This window comes from Amblyomma americanum, chromosome 1, assembly GCF_052857255.1.
Source record: "Amblyomma americanum isolate KBUSLIRL-KWMA chromosome 1, ASM5285725v1, whole genome shotgun sequence".
NCBI lineage: Eukaryota > Metazoa > Arthropoda > Arachnida > Ixodida > Ixodidae > Amblyomma > Amblyomma americanum.
The window spans coordinates 121455287-121481562 of record NC_135497.1 but is presented as its reverse complement, the minus strand read 5'-3'; the positions used below and the strand labels follow the sequence as shown (position 1 = coordinate 121481562).

General features: G+C 48.2%; 1 protein-coding gene across 1 annotated transcript; it reads right to left on the bottom strand.

The window, feature by feature from the left end:
* Positions 1-5193: 5193 nt before the first annotated feature.
* Positions 5194-15212, bottom strand: LOC144113565 (protein O-mannosyl-transferase Tmtc3-like). The gene is made up of 4 exons (XM_077646706.1): positions 15084-15212; positions 14240-14341; positions 13439-13522; positions 5194-9415 (listed from the first exon to the last, which is right to left on the bottom strand). Exons 2-4 carry the CDS (start codon positions 14273-14275, stop codon positions 9080-9082), a joined length of 456 nt encoding a protein of 151 aa, XP_077502832.1. The 5' UTR covers positions 14276-14341; positions 15084-15212; the 3' UTR covers positions 5194-9079.
* Positions 15213-26276: the final 11064 nt, after the last annotated feature.

Sequence of the window (26276 nt, the reverse complement as noted above, 5' to 3'; positions counted from 1 at the left end):
AATTCCCTGATTGGTCGAGAGGGTCAGGACGTCATCAGCAACGCCAAATTTGAAAATCTGGTCACTAAAATGCTCGAGTACCTTGCATTCAATTATCATATGGGTTTATACTAACCCGACCCATTCTTCCACCTTAACACACTCACTAACCCATACTAATCCGCCTTAATCACTCACTAATTCACCTTAATCAATTTTCTGAGGTGGGCTATACTTCTAAAATTTGGAGGATCCTTTGATATATTTGAGGTTGGGTCAACTTACAAATGCTCTCGCATTTTCTTTAGGAATCTGGTTAAGAAGGCCCAAAGTTTTGCTTGATCTTTTAGCCCCCTCTTCGGGGCTTTTCAGTTCTGTGGCCGTCAACCAGGTCTCCCCGGGCACGTTACGGACGTGTTGGATAAGAGCCTGAATAATGGTGATGTAGGATTGGATTTGTTTGGCGAGCGAGAGAGAGAGACAGGTTTGTTTGAGAGAAAGGCAGAGGTTGGCATGAAGACGTTATCATCTGGTCAGATATTTTGCAGTGGGGAAAGGGAAGAGGGTCATAATGGGGGACGAGATGGATAAAAGAGAGATGGAAACGTATACACCAGCATCAGTAGACCGACTAATAACAACCGCGAGTTAAGACCCGTGTTGTACAAGAAAAGTAGAAGCGCCTGAAGTTGCCTGGATAGCTTTCCATCTCAGCGGCCAGGCGCCCAGTACAAGGTCCTCTGAGAGTGGCCTTTTTTCTGAACCCGCCAAGGACGCGGCCAATGCCAGTTTTGGGAGTGAGCCTGTCATTGAAGGGAGGTGGGATGAAGGGCTGCATCTATTGCGCTGAGCGCGTTTGTGTGGAATTCTTGAGGTGTGGGGCATTCCCACATCGCACCGGCCATCCACTGCAAGTGTCATGCCAACGCACCCGCACCGTCCCTTTTTCCGCATCCTTTTTTCTTCGCACTGCTAAAGACTGGAATGGCCTTCTCCACGACATTGATGCCATCACCTGCCAATTAAGTTTTGTGAACAATTTAAATATGCATTTCATAAATATCATGTAAGCAATCATATTCAACCTATATTTGTACTTCTACCCCTTATGTAACACCCCCAAAGTGGGGTCTTTAAGGTAATAAAGTGAAGTGAAGTGAAGTGAGCGTGTGTGTGTGAAAGATGGTAAGTCCTCGCACTAGGGACAGGTAGGGGGATCTGGGGACCTTGTGAAGTGGTAGAATGTGACGAAGCTTCAAAGTAATGGGTCGGTGCACGCCTCAGTACACATGGTTCTTCGCTAGTCATACACCCCGTAGGGGTGGAGGTATAGTTATTCTGTTGTCTGTGAGTTCTTGTAGTACAGGGCGTCTTTCTTTCGCATATCTGTCGACTGTGCCGTCCTCGTGTCCTGGAAGTCTGGCCATAGGCATGGGGGTTCCAAATAATTGCAGTCGCGGGTGAGACTATGCGCTGCCTCGTTCCCCGGTACGCTTTCGTGGGCAGGCATCCACTGGATGAGATTTGTATATGTTGGCTCCATTGTACATTTTAATGGAGACTGTAATCCTTCCCTTACGGCGCGGTTCAGGTGTCCAACGATATATGAGACAGATACTGCGCCATTTCCTTTCCCCCCATAACCAATTATTATTATTAATGTGTATAAAGAAGTATGTGCGCTTGGTGGAAGGCCTGGCATGCGTCTTGACTGCCCGTACTTACTAGGAGTTGTCGTGCTGGCATATTGGGAGTGTAATGGCTTTCATTATGGCCGTTATTTCGCCATCTACAGTAGAGGACATGTTCAGATGTAGATTCGTGTCGTGCCAGTAATCGGATATTACGGCTTTGATCGTCAATTCTCCTCTGTGGCCGGCATCCGTGTAATAAATGTAGGTGTTGTAATGAGTTTTCGGTTGACTGTAGCGATACGCTTTTCTGAGTTCTTTGCAGTTGCCGAAGCTCATGCGTGCAGGTATGGGCTCGGGGGATAGGGCTCCAACCCATTCCCGGCCACCAGTGTTGGTGATTGCGTTTCAACCCCAGCGGTGCCACCAGAGTTGGAGACGGAGGGGCCCTTGAGTGGGCTGACTCGCTCAGCCCCGCAGGTAACGTCTCCGAATGACATTGTTGGACTCCGTTAAGGAGGGAAACTGTACAGTATGGTTTATTACATTTTTACAAGCATGAGAATCAAAATTGGGGTCTCTCCGGATGGAGGAACTTAAGGGAGTATGATCTTCACTGCACTCGCTGTCGAGTTTTATATCTTTCTTCGTCCCTAAATTCCCTAGGTTGAGGATGCCCTCGCCGGGGTGGAAGTGGGCAGAAATTTTCATTCACGCGCACAAACTCAAACCACCGGACAAAAGGACACGCCCCCGTCACAAGTCGAGCCTGGGAGAGAGGCGGATGTCGTCGGGTTCACGTCGACTGCGAAAGTTGATGTTAGATGTTTTTAGCATACCGGAGACGTACTACCGGAGGCGTATACCGGTTTACCGGACCTCTCTTGTGCATGCGCAATGGCGTTGTTGGGGTGAGGAGGAGCCACTACGCGCGCGCAAGAGGGGCCCGGTAAACCGGTATACGTCTCCGGTAGCACGTCTCCGGTATGCTAAAAACGTCTCTTACCTGGCCAGTCGAAGGTTTCCACGCGCTGCTGATACCTGTTCTTCATTATATGACAGCCGACGCGCTAGGCTAGATCGCAAGGTCGGGTCGAGAAGCCAAAAGGGGTCGTTCGTTCTTTGAGATGCTTGCGTAGATTGCGGACGATGACCGCTAGCCTTCCGCTGCACTCGGCACGCCGTCCTCCACCGGAAACGAGGTCCCTTTGTTCCACAACATAGTCACGACCATTGGGGAAGATAACTGCCGCTCGTTCGCTGCGGTGTCTTTCAGGCCTCCGCTCTCTCGGGTCCCTTAATCCAACCGGGCGACGCTTGCTAATTGTAACTAGCTGACACCCGGGTCCACTCCGCGTGGTCCTTGGCGGCAAACGTGGGAGCGATCACCATCGCGTTGCTCGGAGCCACCCCGAAGAGGCAAAAGTGTTGGATGCCAGAAGGCGAGACTTTCCGTCGCCGTTGCTAATCCAGACGGGCTGCCGCTGTTCGTAACAGGGTCCACAGCAATATTAGGAATGCGCTCCCACGGAAGGGCTGCGTTTGGTTGTATTGACGGTACATGTGTAGTGGCGGCATTTAGGTGGCGGAGGAGGGGCCTGCTTTGATGTGAGAGCGTGAAGGAAGTTTAATGCGCATGTCGATACATCGTGGCGCGTTCCTCTAGTGTGTTAAATAAGAGGCCTGCGGCTTCTACAAGGTGGCTGCTTCCTTTGCTGCTTCCTTTGCTGCTTCCTTTGCAGGATGAATGGCCTGGGGGCCGTTCGAGGTGGACCGATATGTCTGGGTGGCGTTGCCCACATGCAGCTCTAGCATGCTTACAGTATGTTGGAGGGCAGTTGATTTCAAGTGAAGGCCCGCAAAGCAGCCTGTGAGTGCGTGCTGACTATGATCTCCTGGGAGTGGTGCTCGTGGTTGACGATGGCGTGTGCATTGGCCAGCATTTCTGCTGTCGCCACGTAGGAAACGTCGTGGTGGTGATTGATGATTGTGTTGCCATACGGATCCGTGCTTGCCGTTACTACTTTTTCGGTTTTCAAGTTAGCGTCGGCGTGGTAGGAGAGAGGGTCATTTGGTAGCTGTTTGTGGCTGCATGCTCTTCGTGGTACAGCATTTATGTCTGGGTGCGTATGCGTGGGAAGCTAATGAATAGCAGCGCGTGACGTGACGGAGCACAGGCGGCACGGCGGGTAAAATGTCACATGTTCGAAATTCTAAAACCTTACATGGCTATTACTGACTGCTATGTACAATTCACTCTGCCCGATTCATACTGCGGTTAGACGCACTAGATGTATCAGAAGCCGATGTGATGTAAGGGGATTAGACGCACGGCGTTGCGTTTCCAGCATAATGCTTTGCAGCGCTAGCTGTTAAATAGGGTTTCCGGCCTCCGCATAGTAGTCGGCCGCGCGGTCGCAACAAGACGGCGCCGAACGGCTTGAAACGCCGCTCAATATACTACTCTGAAATGACCGCGTGGCGCAGCATCTTGCGCGCTTGCGTGGTTGCAGCCGCCGCAGTCATGATAAAGCCGCCAGCGGCGACGTGGCGCATCAGACGCGTTGCGAGAAGGCCGTAGATGCAGCCGAGGTGGAACGTATGCGAGAGGCCAGGGCCACAAACGAGCGGCGGGTCGAACAGAGGACGAAGGCAGTTGGACGCTGCCCGCAAACGCGCTCCACAATCAGGAGGCTCAAGTCGGTGTCACCACATTTCTTACAAAGCACTCTTTGCAACCCTGCCAAAACAGAGACGTAATCATCATTCGCCCACGCGTGGCTGCAGGGAAGAAAATGCAGCAATTGAAAATGTGCAATGTATGCCACCTGACGGCGATCATCTGCAATTAGCAGATACGTAATCGACGTGTGGTTTTTTTTTTTCTGCCGTCATTGTGTTTTGTTATGAAGAGGAAGGTCTACTAACTCGACCAATTTTCTGTTCGGCATACCGACGTGTCGGAGTTGGCGATTACTTAACCCCGGCAGGATGAAACACGGCTAAACGGAATAATTGTTGCTAAAGCCTGCGTTCGTCATTTCAGAGAAAGACAGATTAATTGTGGGAGAAGGGTGATTTGAGCGGTAAATTTGATTATGAACAACTGGAAACACGTGGTCACTGAAGGAATTACACAAAAAGGAAGGTGAGTATTGAATAAAGATTGTTCCCATCTTTGAAATGAAAAATTACGTACCTAAATTTAAAACACTTCCTAACTGATCCATGTACTCGCGTTCCAAAAAAATTGAAGTTGTCCTCCTCGTCATATGCTGCGACCATAGCATCGCCAAAAAATAATCTCGCAATGAAGACCTCAGTGCTTGCAAACTCAACGTAGAATCGCAACTTGAATTGTTGCCTTGTAGCTTGTAAATTGTAGAACAATGCCGAGACCGCCCTCTGGTGAGGTAGGGGCCGATTAGGTTGCAGAGTAACGGCCTTGGTGTCCGTTTTATAACAATAAGAGGAGGCCCGCAGAGAAATGCAAACGAGAATGCGGCGGCATCGCTGCATGGGGCAGCAGGAATCAAACACAAATGGAAGCTTCGTGAGAAAAGAGCACCAGAGAAGAACGGAGTGAAAGCATTATATGTGCCTTTATTCCGAAGTATCATTTTATTTCGCCAGAACACGAGCGACAACAACACTGAAAATCTTTCCTTACGCATCCGACAGCCATCGATTAAAACAAGAATAGCCGCAAACCGGCGGCGACGTTCACGCAAACTTTTTAACGCACAAGAACAATGAACACAACCTTTCCAAAATCGGGCGAGGACAGTGTTGCGGGTCGGGGTGGCGATAAGGCAATTACGTGCACCACAAAACAGCCTGGAACGACGGGAGGGCAAAGAACCGGCGGCAGCACAAACTCAGTGACGGGCAAGTATGTGTCGAGCGTCAACCGCGAAATCCGAAGCATGCAAGCGCGTAGACAAGAACAAAGGCGCCGGCAGGGGACGGTCCACACCACGCAACACAGTCTAGGGATGCTGCCGGGGAGTGGAGGAAGAAAAAAAAAAGAGGAAGTGGCGAAAAGCAGGAGGCAAGGAATTTATGCCGGAGTGCGCAGATCAAATACTTATCGAAGCGACATTTTGCTCTAGCTAAGTGCACCGTGGTCCCTAAAACAGTTTTCTGGCTCTCACTTGAGTTAATAGAAAAATTCTTTTTTCTTTCTCGGTATGGCTATGTACACTTCCCCGCGCACCAGCGTTCACTGCACAGCCTCCCGCCTAAACGCCGGTCTAACAATAGTCTTTCTTTTTGTCCCCTTGTAGTTACATTGAGAAGCACCAGTCATAACACATGCGCCGTATACACAGACAGAGACAGACCTGCTTGATGTTCGGTCGTGGTTCGCGCAATACTCCAAAATATAACGACGTCACATCTCGTCTATATGACCGTCGGATATCCAGTCTAATATATACAAGCTACACTTGCGCGTTATGTACAGGCGCTCACGGTTTTGTATCCAAACGGTATGTGCACAGCATTATATATCTGTATATTTATATATATATATTTATATGTATATATTTTTATTATGCATTATCTTTATGTTTGACTTTTATCTGCCGAAATATAGATCCCGTGTCTCGTTAGCGGCTGCAAACTCAATCATTGGTTTGTGATACAAGATGCAAATGTACATGATGTGACGCCACGTTAAGTGCAACTTCAAGATCACTTCTTTTTCTTCAGATCTGACTATTTACAACCCACTCTAGGAATATTTTGTTCGCTTGCGCAGTCGGCTACTATACTGCCTAAAGTTTAGACAAAAATGAATGGTTAAGACATAGCTCTGAATTTCTTGCCCACAAATAAAACCGAAACACCTCTTACCGAGCAAGGCAGGAGGTATGAAGACTGTGAAATTGTCGTAAGGTTCTATCGACCGACAGTAGACATGTACATGTCGAAAATAGTTTGCGAGATTACGCTCTCTTATCGAAGAAAAAAGGAACAGGCGAAAAATTCGAAACGAGCACATGAAACCCTTAAAGAGTCCGAAGGCACGATAGCCTCGGGACACTTTAAGATAATAACGGTGAACTTAATTACCAAAGAAACTTCATTCGCCTCTACTGAGACTATTAAAAGTACCCAATATTACTTGAACGTTTGAAGCAAGAGCCAAAAACACCATTCATGCGTGTGCAAAAAAAGAAAGATAAAGGAAAGAAGATTCATTTGTTCTTGACACGCATCTAATTTGGCACTTTGAACAAACTATGCTCTACGTTTGCAATTCTGAAGCCGAAAGTCTCGGCTTTGTGAGATTAGGATATAGTGATCGCCTTCTACATCTTTAAAGTAACAATAAGCGCTTTAAGAAAACCTACACTTCTTGCGGTTCTCTGTGAGTGAACAGATTCGACGACAAATTAAAGCAGGAGGTGGTATTCCTGCCAAACAAAAAAATGACCTGTTGTATCCATAAGAGCAACAAAAGGCCGCATAGAATTCAGCGTGGGTGTTTCTGAAAGTAAAAATAAATTTAATTGGACTGAGGCGGCTAATTGGGTGCGGTGGCATGACATGTCTTGGTGACTGCTGGAGAAAAAAAGAAGATACGACGAAGGACGGGAGAGTAGACAAGTAAAAGCGCTCAGCTTCCCAACACAGTGAATCCCCCCTCTTTGTCTACGAGCAGAATCCGTAGCAACTGATCGCGAAGGAAAGATACCACATTCCAGATAGGCAAGCTGCAACCAGAGGTCTTACGTCGCTTTTGGACATCGGCACCTTCCGAGACGGCGTTGACAGGCCTCCTCCAAGGCATGCCGAGAAAAATGCCGAAGGAAACAGCACTGTGCCCGATTTCTACGCTCGGACAGCAAATTTTGCACCAATGAAAGTGACGGCTCATAACGGCTGGCACAGTTAACTTTTCTTCGAGATCGCTCACTGAGTTTTCTGCCCGTAGACAAAAAGGCATGATTCATCATGCTGTCTAGTTTAACGCTCGTGCTTGCCTACCCCCCCCCAATAATTCATGCTCTTTTCTTTCCAGTCACTAAAACAAGAGACAAAATTAATTTTACGCGTTATAATAAATAAAGCAAAACGCATTTGTTTGTATTGCGTTCTCAAAAAGATTGCAGGTGGTCTCAACAAGGCATCGATCCAACATATCTTGCTTGTTAATCGCCGATTTCTTTACTGCCGGTATGAAGCTAGCATACCACGGCTCTGTCACATCAATGATTATTCGCACAAAAAAAAATTAGGAGTGGCTTAGGTCGCCAGTATATACGTAGCGTGAGCTACGCTGAGCCGCTGAGCCTCAATTGCCGCTGAGGAGCAATTTCGCTTTCCTTCTCCATGGCTATACTACACTTGCAAACGCCCCGCTATATGTATACCACCACTGATACCTATGCGCATGCGCACAAAATGAGAGACGCTATTAAGCGGTTCTGGCGCAGCGTCAGACTTGGCTACTGCGCAACGGAGGCGCACAGCTGGGCACGCGCCGGCGCCAGTGCGTCTGCCGCGGCTATCACGTCACTCCTCTGGAATGCGCAGAGCGGCGAGGGGCGCGCGTCAGCGGCGGCTCCGGCGCGCCAGCTGTGCGCCGTGTGAAGTCACAGCTCCTCGCGCATGCGCAGCACGGCTCTCCAGGACCCACGCAAAACTGCGCAACCTCGACCAGTGTAGCTCACGCTACAAAAACCGCATCGTAATTAGGCGACACTGCTGTATCTCACAGAATACTGCATGACATACTGACTCCTGATTTTAGTGAACACAAGAAAGTGTCTTTAGTACTATTAATTGAATATGAAGGAGGTGTGCAGTCAGTTCACCGTACTAATTAGGAACTTGTTTTTATGCACCTTGCCTGAGACAAAGGTACTCAAATCTAAAACCAAGAGCGACAGTCTTCCTTCGTCGACGCAGCCATGAGTCCCTTATTGACACTTCTGGTCAGATGCTAGTAGTAACAACGAGTGCCTTCAAGAGGCATGCTCGTTCAATTTCACTCCTGTTAACAGGCCGCGTTCACAGCTTGCCGAAGTAATCTGAGGAATGTGCCACTGTAAGTATCACTGTGCAACAGGGTGCACAAAATTCGTGATGCAAAAAAGAAAAAAATGCGGTGGCGCTAGCTTGCGTATGTATCCCCGGAAATGTTTTTTTTTCTTTCATTCTCTCACTTTCTCTTCTTCCGGATGTCGTCATGCACGCACACAGAAACACACATAATCGAAGCCCCAACGGCGTACATAACGTAGCCACAGGAATGTGCGGCCGCCCTTTCTCACACCGCAAACATGTCGAGGGCGCACTGACGCTCGCAGCTTTCGCCACCGGGCGGCACTGACGGCGACGCATGGTGGACCCTTCAATGGCGCCGTCCGGTTAACGGTCCCGAAAGTTGACGGCTCATGTTCAGTGGGTCTGCTGCGAGGCACAATTTCCTCCAGGGGCAACGCCTAGGGCGGCGAGAGTCACTGCGCGTTCGCGGCAGATGCGGCGGCCGACGAGGCAGCAGCTGCTGCAGCGAACGGCTGCAGGACGGGCGGCGGCTGAGGCGGCGAGCCGGTAAGAGCGCCGGCGCCGGAGCGGCGTTCTCCGCCTGCGGCTGCGTCCCCCGAGCGGTTCCTCAGCAGCGTCCGCGTAACTTGCAGATGCTCGCGGATGTACGTGGCGTTGGGGTCCAGCGTGGTGGCGTGCTTGAAGCAGCGCTCGGCGCGACTCAGCTCTCCGCGCTCCACGTACACGACGCACAGGTTGTGAGAGCCTTGCACGTTGCCGGGGTCAAGGGCCAGGATCCTGCGGTAGCACTGCCACCGCCGAAGAGTAATGGGAGTGAGAGAAAGAGTAAGGCGTAAGGCAAGGAAAGGAGCGAGTGAGTCGCTCGCGCGGCATGCACTTCACTGCATCGATTAAAAAAAAAACGTAAAAGCCGAATCATAACCAAAACTGAAAAAAGAACGGAACAATGTGACGACTGTAAAAGCCGTGGAAAAGGATGCAATGGAAAATAAGTTATTCGAAGGGGCGCTTATAGTATAATTAACATGTATATGCCGCAAGTTGTTGAACAGAGGAGAAATGAAACATGAAGTAAACTCCATCTGTCATTTCCCCCAGTTTATCGATCAAGAAAATTGATTATTTTAAACAAAGGACGATTAAGAAGGAGAAGTAGGTTTTCTTGAAACGGGAGTTTGAATACGAATTTTTGTCACCTCTAGCGGTGGCGGCTACTCTTCTTTCCTTTGAAATAAGCGACGACAATTGGCACAGACATAGTGAAATTCCTCAGACGACAACAGTTTTACACGAAAAACACGAAGGATAATTACGAACTAAATATCTGCAAGTGGATGGCGAAAGACAATAAATCTTCAGAAGATTCAGTTGTCAATGCTTCGGGCGATACTTCTTTCTAGCTGAAAAACAAAACGATACAAACGCGAGGAACAGTTTCTACACCCATGGCAATGCATACGGGAGTGCGTAGCAGCGACTGTCGCTCATTGGACTGAGAGCCGAAAATAGACTCGACACAAAGTACGACTAAAGAGCCACAAGCCTGGGCTGCAGTGAAGCTTTGCGGACAGACACGCATCACCGCGGATGGTTGCACCGATAAGAACAGCGTTTCCCACCTCTGTGTGCGCCGCCGTCAAACGAGCCTGGTCACATTTGGTAAAGACGGTACATGCGTCATATCAAATGTTTCTCGTCAAAGGAGCAACAGGTATAGCATGTATTTTGAACCACAGTCGTCACCGAGATTAACACAGTATCCCGCACCCTATATATGCACCGAAAAATAACCACGCCATATGTATGCTTTGTTTTTCTTTATTTATTTTATTTGAAATACTGCAGACCATGTATGGCCCTAGCAGGAGGGGCATAGTCAATCGTTTAACAAGAAATGACAAGCATATACATATATAATAACAGAGACAAACAAATAAAAACAAAAAGAAAAGATACATAGAAAGTCATCTTAATACAAGTTAAAAAATCAAGAAACAAGGAGTTGACGTTCTGATGCTGTTTTAATATTACCTGATTGAAAAATGTGAGGAGGTAATACATTCCATTCGGATACAGTTCGGGGGAAGAAGCTGTTTTTAAATTAGTTTGTGCGGGCGAACATTGGTGCCAATGAGCGTTCTTGAGTGTGTGGTCTTCTTCGTACAGTGAGCTTTGACGCGTTTATGGAACTTGATTTTTATTTTTCCTAGTAGGCACTGATTTCACAAAATGAGGAAACTGTCTTCCGGATTCTCTAGTGCGTAAGGTGTACTGTTTCATTAGCATAGAAGGTCAATCATTTATTTTATATTTCCCAAAAATAAACCGCACATCTTTTCTTTGCACATGCTCGAGTTGCAGGATATCTTTTTTTTTATTATGCAGGTCCCAAACTACCACCGCGTATTCAAGTTTAGCTCTTACGCAGTTGTTATATGTCAGATGTTAAGTACTTGCAGGAGCAGTCCTAAGTTTTCTCTTCAGGAACCACAGCTTCCGAAGCGCAGCAACCGAGGTATCTGATATGTGTTTCGATCAGATTAATTTATTTGTAAGCGTAACGTCAAGGTACGTATATGACTCCACCTATATTATGGTTTTCGGGTCTTGAAGCTGGTAAGTACACGGGAATTTCTTTCTTGTTACTCTTAAAAGAACAGTTTTTTCAGTGTTTAACTGCATACCACAATTCACACCAATCTAATCCATAGTGAATAAAAAAATCACGCCTGATGGGTACAACATTTTTATGTTCTGTCAAATAAAACAAAATGGTTGTAGATGCACGCGCACACGCGCACACACACGCGCACACACGCACACACTCGCACGCGCATTCACACACACGGACGCGCGCGCGCTATGTCGGCATGTGATCGATGTATCATTTCTACAGTGGAAATATATCTAAAGTCTTTATGAGTGATATTATAATTCGCGCATTAAAAATCAAAATACAAATATTCAGCACAGGCAGGCTAAGAGAATCACTATATGCACTGTAAACAGTGACAAAACAAAAAAAACAATAATTCAGTACGGTAGAACCCTTCTATGGGCGTTTGTGACGGTAGAATTAATTACTGCATTGGCGTGACAAATTTGTTTATGTACAGGAGTTTAAACATCGGCGCAATAATACATTTTGAGAATGTGGCTTTCTAGCAAATCGAAGTGTTTTGAGGCAGTGCACGCTTTACAGGGGACATCTGTATACTGGGTACAATTAAGATTGTCTCTGCATGAACGCAATGTTTGCATTTGAAACTGCTAAAGATAAATCTTTACAAATAAAATTAGGTCATACTCCCGCATGAACAGCACGTTTAAACCTTCCCCTGTAATGTAAAGAGTCTGCACTCAACCGTTTTGGGCTCAAGGGTTAAAATATGCACGCATTCTCATCGCGGCAGATTCTTGACGTAGAGGCATTTCTAAGCCTTTCACTTCCCGAAAGAGCGAGGAAATGTAGCATTTTGCACACCGCGTCACCTGTGTAGAAAGTTGCCTGCAGTCTTTATGAAGAGAAATTTGACCTGCTAACACTGTTCTCACGAAACCATTATCTACGTTTCCTGTCTTGCATGAACGATTGACGTTGGCTAAGAAGCAGCGCACATTAGACTGTTTGCAACTTGCGGAAAAAAAAAAACTCATTTAGAAAACGTTGATCAGCTGCAGCTGTCTATCATGATTAACTGGTGATGTTTTAAAGGTGGGGAAATGAGAAAAGAAGTGGTGACGTCAGCTTTATGTCAGCTGAGAGAAAACGATTAAGATACTGAAGGATATTCCGAGGCCAGTTGCGACGCAAATTGCGAAGTGCCCTTAGACGCCAAGTTTGGAGCTAGCTGCCTTGTTTGCTAAGCAACGCAAAATCCGAAGGCACAACCTCTTGAAATTCTATAGAGGTCCTCGAAGCTTGCCGTTGTTTGCAGTGAAACGGCCAAAGACGCTGCAGAGTCACTTCTGTTTCAATCGTTTTCATACACAGTTGAATGCCTGATATTTTAAAAGCATCAATAAATTAAAGGTTAGGTTACCTTCAAGTTAAATCTAGGGGTAATGTTTTTTTTAAGAACTTTTTGCATATGCGTGTAACTATTTAATTCGCCCTCGTCTATAACCGGTCACCTATAAAAAAGGTGCACTTTGGGCAGTTACTATGAAAGAACTGAATAAAGTACTAGCTCTTAAATATCTTTTTTTTTAATGCGTCAAGCGTTTAGTTCAATGAAAAGCTGACGCTTACTGCCTCTTTTCGTAGCCCCGCCAATGGCAAAATGATCGAAAACGGACGTCTCTGCAAAAACAAAACAAAACAAAACAAAAAGACGTAGCCTGAAGCAAGCTGCTTAAATCTTCGCGACTAGGTTTTAAGGATTGTTGAACTCGATTGTGCAAGCGTCTGTGAATATCCTATGTGAGCACTATTTTTAGCGATGTCGCCTCATTCAGCCGCTCCGATTCACTGATTCGTGCCTCTCTTGCTCTGCCCAATGCCATTACTCAGTACAAGAAAAAAAAGCGGCTCGGCGCCACTGCTGTCCGTGGCGCTCAAATTGTATGGGACCGCCCTCCCCACCTTAGACCTTCTCCGCGTCGTCAGGAGCGGATGAGTGGAGGGCTGTCTCACTAGCGCAGTGCGTCCTTCTCGTTCGCGTGCGTGCCTGTGACAGTACTGGGGGGATTTGTTTTGTTTGATTGGACGTCCTGCATGGTGCTTCATCCTCGTCGTCTTAGCTGCACTTGCTTCTGTTCGCACGGGATTAGGCGCGTAGGAGCAGTAGCCGCTAATCTTCGAGACTCACCTCTTCGGCTGCTTCCAAATCCTTGAGGTGATTGACGTTGATGTCTCCGAGCAGTACTAAGCCCTTGATGTGGTTCGGGTGGTACTGGACCAAGGGAAGCAAGGAGAGAGGGCAAACAAAGGAACGCTTCAGTGACCCTGCATGAGCAGCTGGCCCGCGCGGACATATGCAGCAAGGGCGGCGGAAAGCCCTGCGCCAGGCGGCCGCTGCCGACAAAGCCCCTCTGGCGTGCCGGGCGCTTCGGGTGCGCGGCTTACCGGCTAGTCTCCGGTAAACGCCTATAGGGCAAACGGTGTTAAGTTTGATTTCAAAAGGACGGGCTGCTTTTTTTGCTACGGCGCGCAGGGCTTGCGCCGAGATGATGAAAATACGCGCTTGTCTGACAAAGCCTTGATTGGCGAAGAGAAAAAGTAACTGCTGCGTTATAACTGAAACTTTTTTTTTATGGCTAGCGAAGCCAAGGTAACGCGCGTAAAAAAATAGATGTGTATTTAACAGCAGATAGCAAAGACTGAAACAAACGAGACGTTACCTGAGCGATAAGATGTATCGCTATTGTAAGCAAATAGCACCACTGATGACTTAAAATCTGACGAGAATGGCCAATCTGCCAAAGAAGGTTGTAGGCTGAAAATTGTACATAATGTGCTACAAAACGAACACCGCTTATTCATTCACTTAATAAAAATTCCACTGAATCGGCTATTAGGTACGGTGTCGCGGCTTTTGCTTACAGTTAACCATGTGAGAGCGTCAGCGACGAAGAAAACAATGATCTCAATCAGAGAAAAGATGTCGAACCTTGAGGAGGTCTTTCAAGAACCTCATGGCTTCCATGGGTCGTTGCTGCTCAGACAGCAACAAGGCCAAGTTGAAGAGGGCACTACGCAGCTTGGGTTGTACCTGCGACCGTAATATGCGAGAAAATCAGTGTGATTTGGAAAGTAAAAAAAAAAACTGCAGCCATGTAAAACAATGGCGGACGAGGGTACTGCAAGAATGCCTGTGCTTTTTCTTTGATTATACCATTCTCCTCCCCCTCAATGGGTTAAGCGCGATCGACCCAGAGTGCCAGAGCGCGACCGTGCGTTCCCTCTCCTTCGCGAATGTACAGACGCCTCTGCCTTTGACAACGTGCTCGTACGCGAGCGACCTTTTCACCGAGCCACTCAGGTGGGTTCGCAGAGGCCTGCACTTTGTATGCCATGTGATAAGTAGCTGCGAACAGTCTCACTCCTTCCTCGGCCAGCAGCTCCTCCATCCCTCTGAAGCCAACTTGGGCTCAGCCAACTACCGCTAATATGGCCAAGCTAAACCATGCGGGCTGATTTTCACCTCTTAGTGCGTCAGCGTCCAAACCACAGAGCAATCATTTTGCGACGAGTACGAGCTAGTGTGGGAACTCATACGTACATGAAAAGCATATCGCTGAGTGCCGATGTATGGGGTACTCCCATCATTTATAGCGTTCATGCGAAGCGGCAACGCAAAGTGCTACCTAACGAGGGGAGGCGGCGGGCTGTAAGCGATAATTACTGAAAATTTCCTCCGGTGTTCTTAACGTCTTTGATACAGTAGTGGCGCTGGAAAGGCTCTTTTTGTTATTCATTTATCTAAGCCTCTAATTACAATTTGAACTTCTTACCGGAGCTCCAATAGAAGCCCGTGTACTCTATCCAGGCTTTCTGCTCCTTCGGTTTCTTTGCCTTCGTTTTCGATGCCCAGCTGGATGACATGCCTAACCTGTAATCCTACCCAAGCGGTCATGTACACAGCATACACGTGCGTGTGCCCTTCATTCTGATGCAGCGTGGGTCTATGAAAACTGCGCTCGCGAAGAACACCGCACACGTGAGAGACGCTAAAAACCATAAATGTAGACATTATACGGCATTCCTACATCCACTCCCAAACTTTCGCCCTTTACCGGGGCGAACAAGCCGCAACAACAGCTGCGCTATGCAAACCAAATCTAGGTGGTTGGCAAATACATGCTTCACTTGTTAAACCGCCGTCCACGCTGCGCACTGAAACCACATCTTGGCCCCCTTTTAGCGAATACCGGAGAAAAGAAGGACGAGCTCGTTTAAACAGGGCGCACACGCGACAACGTGTCCTCGAGCCGCTTTCGGCGTAAGCCACCGAACGAACGTGCCACGCCCGCTCAGAACTGCCTCTGCAGGACCCGAAGCCTTGCATCTCAGCTACCTTTGTGACCGAAGTCGCCCTGGGCTGCCTCTGAGTCTAGGACAACGAGAAGATGCCTCAGCGCGCGGTCAAACGGAAGCAGACAGCGCCAAAGGCCTTCAGGGAGGGCTGCGCCGCCACTTCGAACAGCCAGGGAGACTTTCTCATCGTAGCCTGGCACATCCCGGGAGCCCAGTGTTGCGCCCGCATGCGGAGCTTCCCTACTGTTCTGGAGGCTGCTGCCCTGCGCTCTTCGGTGGCCCACCAGCCTAACGAGAATGAGGACCATCAACCGCGGTCGTCATGGAGATATTTGCTTGCGTCCGGTGGACGCTCGCCGGATGGTCAGTGGATGGACGCCTACGGCGGGAGGCGGGGATACCATGCAGAGGTAACCAGCGTTCCTCTTCTATCCGGTGCTCCGAAGAGCGTCCTACCATTCTTCCAGACTCTGGAGCGCCACCGCGGTTCTGCCCAGAACCAGCCCGATGCTACGCTCCACCGAACCGAATTGGCTTTTCCTGACGACATATAGGAGCACACTGGTCAGCATGGACGTCTGGTCGAAACTGGAGTCGACGCCGGGCACCATGTCATCGTCATCCACACTCGACGCGCAACTGTGCCCGCTGCACATGGCCTGCACCGTCTTCGCTTCGAGGGTGGCCGCGTCGTCCTTTTGATTCTCAACTACTCTGCCAGTCGAGTGCCCCCAATTACGAGAAGCACTGTTCTGGAGGTACCTGGTGAGCTTGTGTCATCTGCCGTGAACACCATCGAAGACGTGGAACAGCTCAAAGTCCTGCTGGAAGATCTCGTCCAGGATAATGCTGCTGTCGTTTGTCCCTCGGCTGTTCATGTTGTGCGCACACCAACAGCGCATACGCCACCAGGCCTCTACGCCCCCGAAGGTGCAGAAGAACACGCCATCCTGTCCCAAGATCTAGCTCAGCATGCTGCTCGAGTCTTCGGTCCCACGGCGACTCTGGTGACATGGCTGGTGCCCTTGCGCCATCTGGCCTCCCCGACGTCAGAGAAGACGAGGAAGAACTTGTGCACCAGCGGCTGGCTCTCTGCCACACTGCCGCTGGTCTCCCACCCTTTCTGATTTAATCCCGCTGGTGGTGCCCGTGCTGCGCATTGTGCACCTGGCCTCCAGGATGAGCCAGAGAAGCTCGCACACGAGGCCGCGCAGCACGATAATATCAGGCGCACCACATTTACGGGCCAGCGGGACGTCGAGGCTACAAGGAGGTTACAGCAGGAAGGCTGCCAGCAGCAAGAGATGGGGCGCAAGTGCTTGCCTCGCCTTCGTTGTGGGTGCAAAACAACTGAAATTGACGGCCGGGTGAATGAGTGCAGCGGCTGCACAGTGGTCCATGCGTGTGCAAGGCGGAGTCACCATTGACCCCGGCATCGTCATGATTAGCCTGGTCACCGGAGTCGCCCTCCAAGCCTGCCACATCGTGTTCTGAACGACGAGTGGTAGGATAGGAACCTTGGCGGGACGTAGTAAAACATGCGAAGAAATAATGTCGCCTCAAATGTGAGGATCTATTATTAGGACTTTGTCATCAGTAAACTACTTTTAAGTTCACTTTTCCCAAGCAGTTGGGCGTATTGACTCGAAATGATAAATACAGAGATGCACATTAATATTTAGAAATCCGCGCTGCCCGTAGAAATAAATTTCTCCAGTATTAATTACTACGCCTACCTCCATGACATAGCTGGGAATGCCAACTCAGGAATGTGCTCTGGCGACAGTACCACAGTCCTACCGTATTTGTTCCGGAATTCTCACAACGATGAAAAGAACGTTTTTACAGGCGGGAAGGTGAACTACTGCGCTCCAACATTCTGGGTGGCATCCCAGGCGCCAGTTCCTCCCAGAAAACTTTGTCCAAATGAATGCGGTTGGGTAGGACTCAGTCGACTCATGGGGACTTACCCGCTCACGCGGATGACATTTTTCGATGTCTTGAAGGCGCAGTTGCAGCTCTGAGTATCCATTGCCAAGAAACAGTTTTATGCTGTGAAAAGGAAAATCGCTGCCTTTAAAGTGTCCTTCGAACTCGGTTCTATCCGAGCCCAGTAAAGTAGCTGACCGGATTCAGTCCGGTCGAGCTTCGCCCGCTCTTGCTGAGCCCTGTGCTTTCTCTCGCCCGCTGACATGGCATGTAGCAACTCCCGCGTTATCCGGCACATGCTTCTCTTTCGCCGGGCATGCTGAAAATTGTACGGTATTATTTCGTAATTAAGTTTAATTGCAGAAGCGCTCAGCGGTTGCATGGTTCATCTAACGCCGCCGTTAATCATTCCTAGAACTGCTATCGCGAAGTGCAACGAACTTCCTGACCAAATTGGTACGGATAGAAATTGATAGATCGTTTATGTGAATAGCTCCTGTTACATCCTCTTAATGACTTACTGATTCTTCATTCCAAAGTATTTCTTAAAATGGTTTGATTTTATGGGATTTAACATCCTAAAGCTACTTGTTCTATGTAGTACACCGCAGTCCTGGAGAGCTCCGAATGATTTCGACCAGCTGGGGTATTTGACGTGCACAGTATATTGGCCTGTAGCATTTCGCCTCCATCGAAATCCGCCCTCCGAGGCCGGGGTCAAACCCGTGTCTTCCAGGTCAGCAGCCGAGCACCATAACCAATGAGCCACCGCCACGGCTCATTTCTTACAATACGTTGTTCCAATGCGCACAAATGTGTTACTTGTGGCCGCTACTCGTATTTATGTTCACGTGTTCTATTTTTTGTGACACGTGATCATTTCATGTTCTCCTCCTTCCCCCACAGTAATTCCTCATGAGGGGCCCTTAAGGACGAAAAAATTATAACGATGATGACATTAAGCCGCTAAGCGCCCAGTTAGCTTGCATTAAGCTTTGTTTCAACTTCGGCGTGACACGCAAAACGTCCACGTAACTAGCCATCATCACCCTGGTCGCCCACAGGCTGCCATGCTGAATTGAACGCTACAGTCCGCTAGATAGATAGCTTCTTGAAGCTTTACCTTTCCCAGCGGGTGGGTACCAGTAAGTTGGGTGCCCTGGTTTTGATGATGATGATGCTCGGGGCTATGGTCCTTGAAATGGTTCAGCACCATGTACGGGCCACTGTTAAACAGTGTCACGTGGCGGTTAATCGGAGACATTTTATGAAAGCGGATAAGAACACTGTTAAGAAGGAAAATGCCCATCGGTTCTCCGGCGCAATGGATGAGCGCTGCACATTTGGACGCGTGTGTCAGCACATCGAATCCCTTTGATGAAAAAAATTGTTTTCCCGTCCTTTTTTTACTACACCAATCGTCGTTTAAAAAGCAGTCATACCAACCGGGAAGCGAAACCTGAAGTTGGGGTAGTGTACCGTTGAGAGAACGCAATTACATAGGCCGACTGCACGGTAACAGCTTCTCGGCAACTAACTAGTGTGGAGGCAAAACGAAGCCCTGGCTCTTATCTGCATGCGTTCGTACTCAGTAAAATTCCTGGCCTACAGCGTTGCGAAGAGGAGGGGACTGCGTCACACGGTGCACCTTAAATACTTCCACCAAATGGGCGCGGGGAGTTGCCGGGTTTCGAAAGGGATTTTCGCCACTGGTACAATTGAAGAGCGCTGGGTTAACGTGGCAGTTCTCGGTCACAACACACTACGACTCCGATGCTGTTCACCTCGAAGAAAATCCCTCATACAGTTATAGCCGTAAACTTGCAATGAATCACTGAATACGACGCGCAATTCGTCATGAAATAACGGTTGCAGGTGCTGCGGACGTGAATGGAATCCAAGCCGGTACTGCACATTCTGTGCGGCTGCGTTTTGGAACAACTTTCAGTCTGCTGTCATTTGCAGAGTAATCGGCATCTCCCTCTCGGATGACGCCAACAATAGGTGTCGGCAACAATGGTGGAAATTAGAATCTCCAGTAGCGAAGCGCTTTCACAACAGGAAGGCGGTTGGGGATCCAGGCATAGTTGGTTGAAGAATGTTGATCTAGCTGTACCTCGTAAAATGCCACAAGAGATGTGAACGTCAGCAGATGCTTTCTTGTTAACGTAACAACTGTGCATTGATTCACATTCGTCGCGGGCCTATACAAAAACAGGTGAGCATTCTGTTTGAATCAGGGACAATACCCGAAGGGCTTGAGCACAGCCCATAAACATGCAGTGAAACTTCGAAAAAAAAAAAAGAAAACGTGCGAGCTAGCAGACGACGTGATGTAGTAAATATCGCCCATAACAGTGTTTCAAACTGTTACGCATTGGTTCTTACCTCTTCTTAGAAAGAAAAAAATTTCATGCACACTATTGTGAGCGCGCTTCCGAAAATGTGCCAGGAAACTAATATTGCATTTACAGTGATCACTGCCTGAAACACGACTCAAGGAACCTACTGCTGATGAAAGCGTGTTATAAGATGCGACTGATACGAAAAAATTTTGGGTTTTACATAGTATCACTGGTTAAGAGGGAAATCATCTTTTTAATTGGCCACAAAACGTGGCATAAAGCTGGTTTGGTTTATGGGGGTTTAACGTCCCAAAGCAACTCAGGCTATGAGGGACGCCGTAGTGAAGAGCTCCGGAAATTTCGACCACCTGAGGTTCTTTTAACGTGCACTGACATCGTACAGTACACGAGTCTCTAGAATTTCGCCTCCACCGAAATTCGACCGCCACGGCCGGGATCGAACCCGCGTCTTTCAGGCCAGCAGCCGACCGCCATAACCACTGAGCCACCGCGGCGGCTTGGCATAAAACTAAGTGAGACGATGTTGCGCGGTGAAACTTCTTTACTACCTGTGTATAAGAGCACCTGTCTCATATTGATACACATAACGTTGCTGTTATTAAATTTATCATCGCGTTGTAAACTTGCTGTTGTGTTTACACTCTTAAGCCTGTCTTCTAATGTCAAGAAAGTTTTTTTGGAAGACAGCGTTGCCTTCGCAGCTATGAGCGAGATGGCATTTTAGGAGTGTTTTCTTTGGGGCCTAGTTTGCTCATGGTACGCTCACGGCTCATGGTACGAACCACTGCATAGCGTAACACACGCGACGCTGGAGAATAAGGTACACGGGATATGCGCAGCATTTGTTCGCGGTTTGTGTCTTCTCCCAAGGTGCGATCACAAACGCGCGCACCGATCATTGTTGCCGTGATCTGAGTGGAGAAAAACGAGTGCGTCCATTAATCGGAAAATTCTTGTAACAATATTTTACGGCATTTTGAACGCAGCCATTAGGATCACCCACTTTCAACGCCAAGGTTCCTATTTTTTTTTCGCAACCAATATATTCGACGGCAACTTAATTAATCATTCATATTTTTTAGTTCGCGAAAAAAAATTACGTGAAAAAAAACGTGTAAGCAAATAAATTATTATAGCTTAGACAAGATACAAACTGTTTCAAGACGTAAAAAAAAACAAAAGTACTGCACGCAAACAAACTGCGCTCAGTTAATGGCGCACCAACGCCCAAATGAATGCACAACATCGTTTACCAGCTGCCGGCAGCCCTGGCTGCCTTTAGACAGGTAACTTAAATAACACATAGCTTTTTTTAAGTGCCAAAGCTACAGCTGGGCTATTGAAGAGCTCTGGATGAATTTCGACCACATGCGGTTTTTTTTGCACACGCTGAAATTGCACTACACCAACGTGCCGCTCCAGCCAAGACCAATGCTGCGGCCTCATGGTGGTCGTATGCGAAGTTTAACGTCCCAAAGCTGCACATGGGGCTGTAAGGTGCGCCGTAATAGGGGGCTCCGGATTTGTTTCGACCACGTGATGTTATTTTACGCGCACTAACATCGCACAGTAAGGAGACAAGCTTTTCCGCATTTCTACTCTATTGAAATCCGGCCGTCGCAGCGGAATTCGAGCCAGCCACCTCGACCTCAACAGCTGAACAATTAACACTGAGGCACCGCGACGGGTTCGGATACACAGCGTGCGCTTCTAATCAAGTACATGAAGTAAATTAGCATTCACCAGGAGACTGCCTTCCACTCCTCTTGAGTGCTTTTTGGGTGACAGGACATGTGACGGGATATGTGCGATAATTGTGAAGAACTGCAGTTAGCTAACTTATAGTTCTTCACTAAGGCACAATGATAAGCCGTATATGCGAATACATTAGGACTTCATAATGCAAATTGCCATTTTTCACAGTATTTTTTTTGTATAAATTTAAGCGCTATTCTACAGCATTCTTGTAATGCATTGTAAGCGAATGCGCATTGTTTTCACTCTTGAGGTGAATTTGGGATAAGAGTGGGGTTTATACGGAAAGATTGTGTCTTTTACATAATGTTACTGGGGAACAGAGAAATTTGAATTTTAATACGGCACAGAACGAAGCGTATCCACAAAGAAACAACTGGATATCACGAAAAGCATAGGGCACACGGTAAAACTAAAAAAAAAACAAGCTGTAAGGAATTGCGGCCGATGTCCGTAGCCTCGGAGACATCACAAATTGAATTGCATTGAACTGCGACGAGAAAATTTTCAAGCGCATGCCTTACACGCTCACCTTCGATATAGAATAAAATTTACACCTAGAGAAGGCCTGTAGGGTCAACCTGCAAGATACATAGTCGCTCAATTAAAGCCAATGCTAGCGCCTTTCTGACGCTTTCAGGGAATGTAAAAATATACGCACCGTTATTTATTTCGAAGATATTTGTGCTGTGCGATGTCAGTGAGCGTGACAGATCCCCTACTGGTCGAAATTATTCCGGAGCCCTCGACTACGGCACCTCTTTCACCCCTCTCTTTCCTTCTTTCACTCCCACCTTCATCCCTTTCCTCACGACGCGGTTGAGACATCCACCTACAGAAGTTGGACAGTTACTGCGCCATATTTGTTCCTCAGAAACCACTAAAAAATTAAGTTAATTGTGGGTTTTCATGAAGATTCGCACTCCCCCCCCCCCCCCCCCCCCGCGCCCATACAGGCTCACGTGCCGGCTACACAGCATGAAGGTTTTTCGGCGCCCAAGAGATGCGAGATCATAGATCGAGGCAGTTTGGCCAGGCAAATGCTGACAAAAAAAGGAAAAGAAAGGAAAAGAAAGAAGGGGAACAAATTATAAAACCAGTGAAAGGGTAACGTCGCTGCTCAATACTTTTTCTTTATTTCTTACTACACGAAAATGTCGACAATGGGCACAATACACAGCAGTGTAGTCTTGGTGCTGGCGTGCCTATCACTGTTGTATTGCCGCGACGGGTATGTGACGCGGTCCACCAGCGCAAATACCTAAACGTGAAATTACTCGATGATTCGTGACGTTCTCCTTATCGGTCGGCCGCAAGTAGGTGGTCGCCCGTTTACACTCTCCAGCCGCGGAAGCTATTTCGTTTCCCATCTTTCCACATCCGGACCAGCATAACAGTGGAATCCCTCACGCTGCGCTCGCGGCGTCGAGCTGGGCCTGCTTTGCTGCTCTTCGCGCTTCCCCGCTCTCCTAATAGTGGGGAGAAAGGGAAAGCAGTCCTGCGCGTTCCTGGCTCCCCATCCTCCCGTCTCGTCGCACTCTCGTGGTTCCGTTCCCGGTGCCATCGTTACAACGACGCAGACCGTCTGCGCGCTCTCATGTTGATCCCTTCGCTTTCAACTTCACCGCTGCATGGCGCGGAACCGAAAGATCAGTGAACTCTTTTCGACCCTGTGCGAGTACTGAGAATAAGTTCCCAGAAAAGAACGATCACGCAGATGAAAAGAAACAAAAAACAGAATTATCTTGCCGTATTTAAACGCTTTTCACCGATATCAAACTGGCTCTCTACACTCTTAAATAAGCGGCGCACTGGTAATACATCTTACACGGCAGTCGTATTAGCTAATCTACGCTAACCATTTGCCCTTGTGGAAAGGTCTTCCAAAGATTTGCTGTCAGAAGACACGTAACGCATATCTTAATCGCCAGCGACAACTATATTTCCTTCCGTTTTTTTCTTTAATTTATAACGGGCATTCAAACGAATAATCAGACAATAAAGTACTAAGCACTCCTGGCATATATGTCTGGCATTATCGGCAGTAGAGGCGACATCTTTTGGGATGCCGTATTCGAAACTAAAACAAACGGCTGACACCCGAAATCACTTTGTTCGTGCGTTCATTCGTGTCAAACAACCAGATAATCTAGAAGCGAACGTGAGCGCCCGAATTGGGCATCGCGACTCCAAGACTGACGTTGTTCATGTGTCGCGCTATGTGATTGAAGTAAACGCGGGTAAGTGAGGCATAGTAATTATAAGTTTAGGTGCACCTGTGCGCACCTTGAGGAGAGCACATAAGTGCTTGTACCTAGAGCTACGAAAACCAAGCGCTTCCGAGAGTATCTTCAATGCACTATACCCGTGGGGTGGAGCAGTGTGTGGTAAGATGAGAGCGGACATGAAAGCAATTAAAACTGAAAGTCGGCATCAAGTCAAATACGGGGGCCACGTATGAAAGGCAAGCCGCATTCAGCGTCAGAAGCACTGCTTTGAATTATTTTTTTTACGCGGCAAACGAAGCAAGGCTTTGACAACGTGGCACGCCGTAGTGGAGGGCTTCGGATAAATTTCGACCATTTCTTAAACATGCACTGAAAATTAAACGCACGAGCGAATTTGTATTTCGCCGCCATCGAAACGCAGCCGCCGCCTTATGCCCACAGTGCATGCTTTGGTTGCTGGGAGTCTATTTACAGTTGTTACTTTGCTCTTCCTTGCATTTCGTCACAGGTTGAATGAGACTGACAGCAAAAGAGGCAACGGTGCATGCCTTAAAGGGGCCAATGCATCCCATTTTCGTGCATACCCTGCTTAGTGCATTTAACTCCCAACACGTCAAATTACAATTTCCCGAAGTTTCAGTTGATTCGGTGCTGTAGGTATGCTTAAAACGTTTCTTTTGCGAACAGCTTGTTGGTCTGGCATTCTCTGAGCGCTGACGTCACAAGGGCATGCTCGCTCCGCATCGTCTGCTGCGCTCTGTTCGCTGCGTTGAGGTGACTGCATGCACACCGTGCACAGCGGTGGCTTGAAAAGTTTTTTTTGTTAAATCTCAGCGAAATAAAATGCATATTCCGTGTTTTCTTTTCGGAGGCCTTCAGGACAGTACGCGAGTTGAGCGAAAAATGGACTTGCTCGCGGCGCCAGTCTTCTGATTGTTGAAGAAACAGAAATCGATGGCCCCTGCTGTATTATTTACTCTTATAAGCATGTTATGCGTATGTTGCGGTGGTGGTCTCATTAGCAGCCAAGTGCTCCCGAATGTGAAAAGCGGCAGGTGTGGTGCATGCGTTTCGTGATGTGCGTCGTTAAGGGCGTGGCGGTGGTGCTCCGTTGCTGACTACCAAGTTCTTGCCCGCTATTCGTCGGCTCGGTAATTAAGCTCAAATTACCCCAAGGTGTCAGTAAAGCTTGCGGCACGAAAGAAACAGAGAAAAGTGCGAATGCGACGTCTTCCCGGCTTCGTGCATGCTTGAGTAGATATATTATGTGCGTGCGTATGTCAGTCGAACATTCATTCTTTTCGGCTGGTACAACCCTTTTGTAAAACCAAGCCGCTGGCAAAACCTAACGCGACTCGAATGTTTCACGGCCCGCACCGACCAATAGCCGCCTCCGTGCATTTCGCCCGGCTACCGAGGCTATATGTGACTACTCGCCCCCTTTTTTTTCTGCTGCTTGCAAGTGTTAGGCAAAAACGTGTATTCGCTGAAGGAATGTTTCAAGACAATACTGCAACATTTAGCGTTTACTGTACGTCCGCGTAGTTCCTCCAGAATGCGACACTTACAGCTGCAGCCCGCGCTCTGGTTGTTTAGCCGTACACAAACAGTACTGCTTGTTTGCATGGCATCGAACGCAAGGTGGGCTCTCCTTATCTTAAATATTACCTATTATTGCTCACAAATTGTAGTTTTTTTCGTTTACACACTACGGTAACACTGTAATAAGCGCCGATGATGCTATCGCCTGCTAGGGAAACGGTTCGCGCAGAACCGGCGCTTCCCGCTAATTGTATCTGCTGCCTTCAATGCCACCAATACTTGAGTTAAAATCGCAGTATCTAGAGATCCGTTCGGCGACCGCTTGCATTAATAAAAACAGCCAAATTTGTTGCCCAAAATCGACGCCGACGACTGCTGCCGGCTGCCTTCAGCGCATGCTCGGCAGATCGGGTCACATCGGCACTTCTCTCTTGTTGTACGGGCGTCCTGCGATGTAAGCAATCGCCGCTTTGAGGCCACTGTGGCCAGAACTACGTTCGGCGGCCATTTGAATGCGCTAAACTTGTGAATTCGCTTTCTGCAATCGCTGAAGTCGCACACACGAATTCTGCGGATTCGCTGTATAGGCCTCGTCAAAAAAGGGCTGGCGGTACGGTCGACTGAAATTTAAGAATCTGGTAAAAGTGTACCGTTGATTAGTGTTAAGTTTGAAGATATGAAATGCGGCAGCTCGGTTCATTTGTTCCTATACGGATGAGGTAGACATAGGCGCAGTTTTCCAGGCCGTCGCCTGACTGGGCGTCAAGTTTTCGCTCGGCCGCACAAACCAAAGCGAAGGCGGCAAGCGACGAGCGGCACCGTCCCGCGGTGTTTTGCATGTGTCGCTTGC